The sequence below is a fragment of the Psammomys obesus genome, unplaced genomic scaffold (assembly GCF_907164565.1).
Source record: "Psammomys obesus unplaced genomic scaffold, mPsaObe1.curated_primary_1811, whole genome shotgun sequence".
Classification (NCBI taxonomy): domain Eukaryota; kingdom Metazoa; phylum Chordata; class Mammalia; order Rodentia; family Muridae; genus Psammomys; species Psammomys obesus.
The window spans coordinates 1,179,741-1,191,746 of NW_026596460.1; the positions used below are offsets into that span (position 1 = coordinate 1,179,741).

The 12,006-nt window shown below is 38.0% G+C and overlaps 1 protein-coding gene across 1 annotated transcript in view; it reads right to left on the bottom strand.

Moving 5' to 3' along the window:
• Positions 1–12,006, bottom strand: part of Cntnap2 (contactin associated protein 2) — a 2,205,170-nt gene that overhangs the window by 820,056 nt on the left and 1,373,108 nt on the right. Inside the window, 1 exon segment of the mRNA XM_055598313.1 lies at positions 5,524–5,643. Within this exon segment, the coding sequence (XP_055454288.1) occupies positions 5,524–5,643 (120 nt within the window).

The following is a 12,006-nucleotide window of genomic DNA, read 5'->3' on the forward strand; positions in this document are numbered from 1 at the left end:
TTACCATTACAGACCATAATAAAATTTGATCAGCTAAATCTCAGGGCTTTATAAAGCACAAATTATGTAAACAACCTTAATGGCTTTTTGATAAAACTACAAAGCCATTCCTATGAAGAATGCATGAGGTGTTTTGTTTTTGGTTTTGTTTTTGTTTTTTACTTTAAACCTTATGTACTAGAGCACAGGTGTCCCTTACTCAAATATATACAGATATATTTGAGTATATATATGGGCCTGGGAATAAGGTTTAGTGAGTAAAAGGCTGGTGTGTTCAATGTGGGGGCTGCGGAGATGGTTCAGTAAGTGAAAGGCTGGTACAACCCTGACAATCTGTATACAGATCCCTAGATCCCAGTAAAAACTGGACCCAACAGTAAAATCACCTGCAATCCCAGAGTGCCTTTCTAGATGTTTGTAGCCCAGGCAGGCTGGTTAATGCAATGGCAAAGAAATCCTGTCTCAACGAGGGTTATATACAGCATGAATTAGAAAATAAAATCCTGAGGAAAACAGAACACTGAGTTCTTTTAGAAGGGATTTACTGAAAACATCACTCTTTTATGTCAACTCTGTAGCACTTGAAATATTCTGTCATTAAGGACTCTCTCTATTTTCTAAGAGGAAGTGGCTTTTTTCACGTGTTTATGCAGGGTATTCAGGTAACCCATATCTTCTAGATATGCCCTATTTCCACAGTAGTAGCAGCTATTATTTGCTATGTTTCGGTTTTAGCACCACATCCAACATGTATTCTACAGTGATTCAAAAATCTCCATAATTAAATCGTTTTCTAGAATCTCAGCCAGCATTTCTGTCTCCCCAAAGAGAAAACACTTTTACCCAAAATACTGTAAGATATGTTTCTCTTTTTCTCTAATGCATGTCTGTGTGTGTATGTGTATATGTGAGCACACACACACACACACACACACACACACACACACACATATGATCTTGCTTATATGCTCTGACTCTGTCTAGCCATCTACCTCTTAGCCTCTCAGGCTCACTAGCCCACTAGGAGTTTAGTTATTTGCAATGAAGCCCTTTCATGCCAAAGGACATTGATTTGTGAGTCTCTTTTCTTTCCTTACCTTTTTAGTACCTTATCTTCTTTTATTCCTTAAGGTTTCCATAGCAGAAACAATTTCTCAAGACATGAAGTGATCAATCTAAATTTTATAGGCTATCTCAGCCTGCTATGGCTTCCATATCTATACACCATTTCTAGGCTATGGAACAGTGAAAGCTAACCCTCTTGATATTATGCTTTCTGATGGTAATCCCATATAGAACATGGTATTTTCAGAATGGGTGATGAGTGACAAAGAGATAAGTGATCTTTTTGGAGTCATTTAGTGCACTCAAACCCTTTAAGAAAAGACTCTTCAAGGGTTCTTGGCTACACCAATGTTCATAACTGTCTTGAATAGGTAGAAGAACACTATTCTGAGTGAATTAAGGTGTGTTGTTTTTACTGCTTAGGTTGTACCAGCATCATTGGGTTGCATCCTTGAGATTCTCTATCAGGGAGATTTGAATAATGTGGAATATTAGTTCTGATGCACAGTGTGTTAAAATTCACAGAAAAGCAGCATCTTTCCCCAGATTAACCAGTCCTTCATGTTATGAATGATGGTTGCTAAGCATCATGCTTTTGTTTTGATGTTTCTCTTCCTAAATGCAGATGGAAATCAACTGAAGTGAAATCTCAGCCAGAAAGTCTACATGAACTCATTGGACTAGCTTATCAGAGAAATCAGGATCAAGATATATAATGTTTTCGCAAACTGTACTCAGATTCTAGAAAGATTAAAATGAAGTTCAACAAGAGAAGGTCAGAGCAGTTAGCTAAAGCTCTCCTTTAATTGATTCCTCTCAGGCGCACACCACAGTTCCTAGAATAGGAGGAAACTTACAGTAAACTCCCTTTATGGTCTTCTTTACACAGCTTCAATACTGAGGTCATGTCTAACCTTTGTCATTCTTCTTTCTATTCTAAATCAAGCCTGGCTTCGCGATATTGAGCAAAGTTCTCCATTGAGCTCTTTCTTCCTTCAGTGCTATTTAGTGTTCTAAGTTTTAGTTGTAGAATCCAATTTCCATTTGAGAGGAAATAAAATCTTCAGAGGTACAGACAAGGCAGTTGTTTGGAAATGAAATACAAACAAAATTCTATAAATGTTTCTGAAACATAGAATTATTGGTTTCTAAACCAATATAAATATATTATTCTAAAATGATTCCATATATACATATATGGAATCATTTTAGAATAATATGAACAAGTTACTTAACTATTGGAATTTCTTTTTTGTTTTGTTTTCTTTTTTATTTATTTTTCTTTATTAATTACACTTTATTCACTTTGTGTTTCTCTCCCTGCTCCCCTCTCAATCCCTTCCTTCCTCCACCCTCTGCATGCATGCCCCTCCCCAAGTCCACTGATAGGGGAGGTCTTCTTTTCCTTCCTTCTGACCCTAGTCAATTAGGTCATGCTGCATTGTCATTTTCTGTGGCCTGGTAATGCTTCTTCCCCCTCAAGGGGAGGTAATTAAATAATAGGCCAATCAGTTCATGTCAGAGACAGTCCCTGTTCCTATTACAATGGAACCCACTTGGATACTGAACTGCCATGGGCTACATCTGTGCAGGGATCTTAGGTTATCTCCATGCACAGTCCTTGGATGGAATATCAGTCTCAGGAAAGACCCCTGTGCTCAGAATTTTTGGTTCTGTTGCTCTCCTTGTGGAGTTCCTGTCCTCTCCAGATCTTACTGTTCCCCACTTCTTTCATAAGAACTCTTGGAATTTCAAGAAGAGAATCTTACCTAATTGTTTTCTTTTTAATGTAATTTTTAATTTATTACAATTTACTCACTTTGAATCCCAGCTGTAGCCCCCTCCTTCGTGCCCTCCCAACCCCACCTTCCTTCCCTCTTCTCCTTCATGCCCCTTTCCCAGTCCACTGATAGGGGAGGTCCTCCCCACCCCCTTCCATTGGACCCTAGCTTGTTGGAACTCATCAGGACTGGCTGCACTGTCTTCCTCTGTGGCCTGGTAAGGCTTCCCCATGCCCCTTCAGGGGGGAGGTGATCAAAGAGCAAGCCACTGAGTTCCTACCAGAGACAGCTCCTATTCTCCTTACTAGGGAACCCAGTTGGACACTGAGTTGCCATGGGCTACATCTGTGCAGGGGTTCTAGGTTATCTCCATGGATAGTCCTTGGTTGCAGTATCAGTCTCAGAAAAGACTCCTGGGCCCAGAATTTTTTGGATTTTTTTTGCTCTCCTTGTGGTGCTCCTGCTCCCTCCAGGTCTTTCTATCTCCCCCTTCTTTCATAAGATTCCCTGCACTCTGCCCAAAGGTTAGCTATGAGTCTCAACATCTGTTTTTATACCCTGCTGGGTAGAGTCTTTCAGAGGCCCTCTGTGGTAGGCTCCTGTCATGTTCCCTGTTGTTTCTTTCCCCCCTCTTCCAATGTCAATCCCATTAGCCTTTCTGAATGAGGATTGAACATTTTACCCAGGGTCTTCCTTCCTGCTTAGCTTCTTTATATGTACAAATTTTAATATGGTTATCCTATATTATATGTCTAGTACCCACTTATAAGTGAGCATATACACTGTGTGTCTTTCTGCTTCTGGGACACTTCACTCACGATGATCTTTTCTAGTTCACACCATTTACCTACAAATTTCATGATTTCCTTGTTTTTAATTGCTAGTAGCATTCCATTGTATAAATGTACCACAGTTTCTGAATCCATTCCTCAGTTGAGGGGCATCTGGGTTGTTTCCAGCTTCTGGCTATTATGAACAAAGCTACTATGAACATGGTTGGGCAAATGTCCTTGTTGTGTACTTGAGCATATTTTGGATATATGCCTAGGAGTGGTATATCTGGATCTTGAGGTAGCACTATTCCTAATTATCTAAGAAAGCGCCAGATTGATTTCCGAAGTAGTTGTACAAGTTTACATTCCCACCAGCAATGGAGGAGGGTTCCCCTTTCTCCACAACCTTTCTAGCATGTGTTGTTACTTGAGTTTTTGATCTTAATTATTTTGATGAATGTTGAAATCTCAGTGTCTTTTTTATTTACATTTCCCTGATGGCTAAGGACGTTGAATATTTATTGAAGTGTTTCTCTGCCATTCGATATTCTTCTACCGAGAATTCTCTGTTAAGCTCTGTACCCCATTTTTTAATTGCTAATAGTTTTCTTGTTGACCATGTCTTCTTAGAATTACTTGTGGGTTCTATTACTGTGTTTTTGTTGTTGTTGTCTTGTTTTTTTTTTTGTTTTTGTTTTTTGTTTTTTGTACAATAATGCTGGCTGTGGGCAGTAGTATTACACTTGGTAAGTAAAGAGTATGAAAACTTAATGAGTTTTACAAAGTTTGTTCAAGTGCCTATGATTATACAGCTCGTTCCTTAATGGAGGCAGAACACAAACCCAGTTTTGGCATGAAGAACTGATGGTACCTGACACGATGCTAGGGAAGTAGCATGTAGCCATCATCATCCTACTACGTAGACCTTTACATTACCATTATCCTTCAGCATCCTAAGTCTTAGGAGGTCACCTTTGGTTCCAGTCATCTATTGGAGCCAGTAATGGTGAATGGTTCAAAGCCCTTTCTGAAATTTTGGAGTGTAATATGCTTCCAATCTCTGTTAGATTTTTTTCCTATCTTAGACAGTTGTGCATCATATACACTGCTTTGAGAGTTTACAAGAAAACACTATCTCATTTCAATGGTCTGAAATTTAATATGGAATTGAAGAAAAAAACAGAATGTTTTCCTAAATAAATTTCATGAAAGCTTTGTGTAATCTTTGCAATTGCCAAAAAGGGATTTGAGTACACAGAGGATGTCCTTCTATGTAAAACAGAGGATGATCAGGAGTGGCTGGTAAGCCTTCCCCAAATACAAGCAGGCAGGAGACTGGGCACTGATACCACATTTATCCAGCCTAGGGCATTAAGTGAGGTGACTTCACATGCCACTTCGTATTGTGAACTCTGCTTTGCAAATTTATTTTCTTTTACATATTGATGTTTTTTCTTAAAAATATTAACTGTCCTTTGTTTAACTTGAAGATAGACTGTTTTTAAAACCTTTACTCATATCAGTTTTTGCCTGCAGATATGTATATCTACAATGTGTGTGCCTGGTATATATGGAGGTCAGAAGCAGGCATCCTGTTCCTGGGAACTGGAGTTCCAGACAGTTGTAATCTGCCATGTAAGTGCTGGGAACTGAACCCAGATCATCTGCAAGTACTTCTCTGTGCTCAGCTATCTCTCAGGTTCCCAATAGTAAACTTTTAAGAAATTACAGTGTCAAAATTTTTCAAGACATTGTAATTCAGCATTTTTGCCTAACAAGCAAACAAGATTTAACTTCTTACAAGGTATGATGAGAATATGACACCAAAGCAGCAAACAGCCCAGGAAACTATTCTCAACATACAGAAAAGCTATCTTCATGGAACATAAATGTGACATAGTTACCTGTCATGTTGCAATAAACCTTCAGAGGGCCCAGAGGTCCACTGCCATCAGGATCTATCCAGTAGTAATTTGATGTCTGGCCAAGGTGTTTGTATGCTTCGCAGGAGGGCTCGTAGATGGCTGGAATGAAATATCCCACATGAGCACAAAACAAAACAAATGTTTCCCCAGCTCAAAGCCCCAGCTCACATGCCCAGCACTGGAAGGCTGCTGTATGGAACATTTCTTGTTGTTAGAATGAACATTCTTTTTCTCTAAACTTAATTCATGACTTGGTGTTTTCTCAATAAGTATTTTCTGACCTCAAAAGCAGCTTAGATGGGGAAAGGGTAGACCCAATCAGTAAATTATTAATAACACATGAAATATGTATTTTTTAATTGAGGATCATGACCTTTAATTCATACTCCTTTGTAGCCATCATCTTCTGAATATAATATACTTTATTTTGAAAGATTGTAAATAATTTAACCATCACCTAAGATAAAGGCGATCTCTCTCAATTTTTGTGTCACTAATATATATTTTTATCAATTCTATCTAATTTATAATATTCTCATGTCTCAGGCAAAAGAAACACTAGTTTCCTGATTCATTTTGTTACACATGATTTAATTACATCAAATTTAGTTTGTAAATTTAGCCTGAATTTGCATAATTAAGTTATAGGTTCTTTTTCATTGTTTTCCCTTTTCTTTCCATGTTGTGACATATTTTCTTTTCTTCTTCTTTTTTTTCTTTTTTTGAGGAGGCTGCACCTCTTCTCAGAAGTACAAATACATTTACATATGTCTTTGATAGTGTGACTCTCACAAAAGCTCTTACAAAAAGTTTTTTGTTGTTGTTGTTTATTTTTACCAATATTGATGTGGAACGCAAATTATCTCGGCATAGGACAAGAAACCACTTGTGGTGTAAATCTCTTACTTGGTGTACCACTGGGACAGAGTTTACAAAGTGCTCTTGCACAGTGCTCCTAAGATCTGCCATGTGTTAAGTTAGGAAATGGAGAGTGTGGGTGTGAAGCATCCTCTGGTTTATCCATTATCAACTTATAATTATTTATTCCCTGCCCCCTTCAGCTGCCCATGGCTCCCTCTACCCAAGAATGACAGACATTTTTTTTTCTTTAATTATAGCAATGCATTTATTTCATTATACCAATGCCACCACACACTGCTAAATGCTTCTACAATTCTTTGGTTGGCTGTGACATTTTTTCCCCCTTCTTCTGCAAAGAGTTCATGAAAAGAGACTCTGTGATGTGTCAAAGTAACACCTGACTCTGCAAATCTAGCTGGACACAACCCAGACTCAAGACCTTTGAAGCAGGGTTTGTTTGTTGATTGTGAGGTATTGCTTATGCTTCAAGTGCTCTTGGGAAAGGATGTGGCTAGAAAAGGAAGCAGAGCACATTAATCTTTGCCCCAGGGTAACCATTAATAGGTCCACTTTCAATCTCTTAAGTGTGTATACAATAAACATGTTTTCTCTAATTGTGGATGCCATGCAAGCTAAAATGCTGTAATAAAAGGCTGGGGAAATGTTTCTAAATATTCAGCAGGAAGATGCTATAATTCAGATATAGGCTTCAAAAGAAAAACTCCATGTTATAAATGGTAGATTGCAGGAAATATCAGGCTGTTGCTGCTATTGTCCAGTTGAAAGATGACTGGCAGTTGACCTAAAGCAAGGTAGCCAATGATAAAGATGGCAGGCTGGGTGTTGTCCAGTTGAAAGACGACTGGCAGTTGACCTAAAGCAAGGTAGCCAATGATAAAGATGGCAGGCCTGAGTGCAGTAGTTTTAAAGTCAAGATGACATGGAGGCCAAATGGGTAGAAGTGAGTAGGATTAACTGCAAATGAGGAGTGATCTGAAATCACAGCCCCTGAAAACAAACTAGAAACCTTAATAATGACAGCATCTCTTCAGCCTAAAATTTAAGAAAGCCATGTTTTTAAAATATCCACACATATTCTTTCCACCACAGGATCCCCAGGAACCACCAGAAAATAACCAAACACCTAAGATAGCACAATGGGTAGAGGCCAGCATAAAAGCTCAAGCAACAAAAGACAGAGCAATATGGCATCTCCAGAACACAGTTACCCAGGGGCAAGTAGCCCTGGACACCCCAGCATAACTGAAATCCAAGAAGATGACCTAACAACTATGCTCATGAAGATGATAACAGAGGAAACAAATAAGATACGTAAAGACATAGAGGAAGATAAACTCAAACAGAATATTGCTATCCATAAAGAAATAGAGGAAGCTGCAGCCAAACAGTTTATGGCCTTTAGAAAGGAAATGCTTAAAGCACTGAATGAAATAAAAGAAACAGAGTTGAAGGAACTAAAAGAAAAACAGGAAAGTACAATCAGACAGGTGAAGGAAGTAAACAAAACAACTCAAGACCTGAAGATAGAATTGGAAAAATTAAAGAAAACACAAATGAAGGAAATAATGGAGAGGAAGAATCTAGGGAAGAAAACGGGAACTACAGAGGTAAGCATAACCAACAGACTAGAAGAGATGGAAGAAAGAATCTCAGGTGTAGAAGATACAATGGAAGAAATCAATGTATCTGTCAAAGAAAATGTTAAATCCAAAAAATTCCTGACACAGACTGTCCAAGAAATCCAAGACAATATGAAAAGACAAAATCTAAGAATAATAGGTATAGAGGAAAAAGAAGACTCCCTTCTCTAAGGCCCAGAAAATATTTTCAACAAAATCATTGAAGAAAATTTCCCCAAGTTAAAGGAGAGGCCAATAAGAATACATGAGGCCTACGGAACACCCAACAAATTTGACCAGAAAAGAAAATCCTCCCGCCACATAATAATCAAAACAGTAAGTATACAGAACAAAGAAAAAATACTAAAAGCTGCAAGGGAAAAAGGCCAAGTAACATGTAATGGCAAACCCATTAGAATCACACCTGACTTTTCAACAGAGACTATGAAAGCCAGAAGGGCCTGGACGGATATCATGCAGACCCTAAGAGAACACAGATGTCAACCCAGGCTACTATACCCCACAAAACTCTCAATCCTCATAGACGGAGAAAACAAGATATTCAATGACAAAAACAAATTTCAACAATACCTACAAACAAATCCAGCATTACAGAAGACACTGGAAGGGAAAATACAACCCCAAAAAATTAGCTTCTTTCAAGAAAACACAGGAAATAAATAACCTTACTACAGTAAAACAAAAAGCAACCAAGCACACAACCTGATGACCACATCCAACATCAAAATCAAGGGATCTAAAAGCCACTGGTCATAAATCTCTCTCAACATCAATGAACTCAACTCTTCAATAAAAAGACACAGATTAACAAAATGGATACGTAAACAAAACCCAGCAATCTGTTGCATACAAGAAACACACCTAAGACACAAAGATAAACATTACCTGAAGGTAAAGGTTTGGAAGACGACTTTCCAAGCAAACTGACCCAAGAAGCAAGCAGGAGTAGCCATTCTAATATCTGATAAAATAGACTTTCAACCAAAATTAATAAAAAGAGATGGGGAAGGACATTTCATACTCATCAAAGGAAAATTCCACCAGGAAGACATCACAATACTGAACATCTATGCCCCAAATACAAGAGCACCCACATTTGTTAAAGAAACATTGTTAAAACTTAAACCACATATAGATCCCCACACATTAATAGTGGGAGACTTCAACACCCCACTCTCAACAAAGGACAGGTCAACAAAACAGAAATTAAACAAAGAAACAAAGTCTCTGACAGAGGTCATGAATCAAATGGACCTAACAGACATTTACAGAACTTTACACCCAAACACAAAAGAATTTACCTTCTTCTCAGCACCTCATGGAATCTTCTCCAAAATAGACCATATAGTTGGTCACAAAGCAAGCCTCAACAGATATAAGAAGATTGAAATAATCCCTTGTATCTTGTCTGATCACCATGGAATAAAGCTGGACCTCAACAATAACAGAAATAGCAAAAAGCCTACACACACATGGAAACTGAACAACTTGTTACTAAATGAAAGCTGGGTCAGGGAAGAAAAAAAAGAAAGAAATTAAAGTCTTTCTAGAACTCAATGAAAATGAAGACACAACATACCCAAACTTGTGGGACATGATGAAAGCAGTGCTAAGAGGAAAGTTCATAGCACTAAGTGCCTTCAAGAAGAAATTTGAGACAGCTCATTCAAACAACTTAATGGCTCACTTAAAAATCCAAGAAAAAGAAGAAGCAGACACATCAAGAAGGAGTAGATGGCTGGAAATAATCAAACTCAGGGCTGAAATCAATCAATTGGAAACAAATAAAACAATTCAAAGAATCAATGAAACCAAGAGCTGGTTCTTTGAGAAAATCAACAAGATCGACAAACCCTTAGCCAAGCTAACTAAAAGGCAGAGAGACACCACCCAAATCAACAAAATCAGAAATGAAAAGGGGGACATAACTACAGACACTGAGGAAATCCAAACAATCATTAGGACTTACTTCAAAAGTCTATACTCAACAAAATTTGAAAATCTAAATGAAATGGACAATTTTCCTGATCGATTTGACTTACCAAAGCTGAATCAGGACCAGGTAAATCAACTAAATAGTCCTATATCTCCCAAAGAAATAGAAGCGGTCATCAAAAGTCCCAGGACCAGATGGCTTCAGCACAGAATTCTACCAGACCTTCAAAGAAGAGCTAACACCAATTCTCTTCAAACTATTCCACAAAATAGAAACAGAAGGAACATTAACAAACTCATTCTATGAAGCCACAGTCACCTTGATACCTAAACCTCACAAAGACTCAACAAAGAAAGAGAATTTCTGCCAATCTCCCTTATGAACATTGATGCAAAAATACTTAACAAAATACTTGCTAACCGAATCCAAGAACACATCAAAGATATTATCCACTATGACCAAGTAGGCTTCATCCCAGGTATGCAGGGGTGGTTCAATATATGGAAATCCATCAATGTGATCCACCATATTAACAAACTCAAAGAAAAAACCCGCATAATAATCTCCCTAGATGCTGAAAAAGCATTTGACAAAATCCAACATCCATTCATGTTTAAAGTATTGGAGAGATCAGGGATACAAGGCACATATCTAAACATAGTAAAGGCGATATACAGCAAGCCTATAGCCAACATCAAACTAAATGGAGAGAAACTTAAAGCAATCCCACTAAAATCAGGGACAAGACAAGGCTGTCCACTCTCTCCATATCTCTTCAACATAGTGCTGGAAATCCTTGCTAGAGCAATAAGAGAGTTGAAGGAGATCAAGGGGATACAAATTGGAAAGGAAGAAGTCAAATTATCACTATTTGCAGATGATATGATAGTATACATGAGTGACCCCAAAAACTCCTTCAGCTGATAAACGCCTTCAGCGAAGTGGCCGGATACAAAATTAACTCAAAAAAATCAGTAGCACTCCTGTATACAAAAGACAAAAGGGCTGAGAAAGAAATTAGGGAAGCAACACCCTTCACAATAGCCACAAATGACATAAAGTACTTTGGTGTAACCCTAACCAAGCAAGTCAAAGACTTGTATAAAAAAAAATTTCAAGTCTCAGAAGAAAGAATTAGATGAAAATATGAGAAGATGGAAACATCTCCCATGCTCATGGCTTGGCAGGATTAACATAGTAAAAATGGCCATCTTACCAAAAGCAATCTACAGATTTAATGCAATTCTCATCAAATTACCAACACAATTCTTTACAGACCTGGAAAGAAAAATTCTCAACTTCGTATGGAATAACAAGAAACCCAGAATTGCTAAAACAATCTTCTACAATAAAAGATCTTCTGGAGGTATCTCCATCCCTGATCTCAAGCTGTACTATAGAGCAACAGTTATAAAAACTGCATGGTTTTGATTTTCATTTCCCTAATGGCTAATGAGGTTGAGCGTTTCTTTAAGTGCTTCTCTGCCATTCGATATTCCTCTACAGAGAATTCTCTTTAGCTCTGTTCCCCATTTTTTAAGTGGATTACTTGGTTTGTTGCTTTTCAGCTTGTTTAGTTCTTTATATATATTGGATATTTGCAGGTAAATGGTGGGATCTGGAAAGGATCATCCTGAGTGAGTTGTCCCAGAAGCAAAAAGACACGCATGGTATATACTCACTCATATAAACATACAACATAGAATAAACCCACTAAAATCTGTACATCTAAACAAACTAAGCAAAAGAGAGGACCCTAACTAAAATGTTCAATCCCTATCCTGAAAGGCAAAGAGGATGGACATCAGAAGAAAAAGAAAATAGGAAAGAACCTCGGAACCTGCTACAGAGGGCCTCTGAAAGCCAGAAGAAAACAGGAAACAACCTTGAAACCTGCCACAGAGGGCCTCTGAAAGCCTCTGCCCTGCAGACTATCAAAGCAGATGCTGAGCCTGATGGCCAACGGGTAGGCAGAGTAAATGGAATTTTATGTAAGAAGTGGGA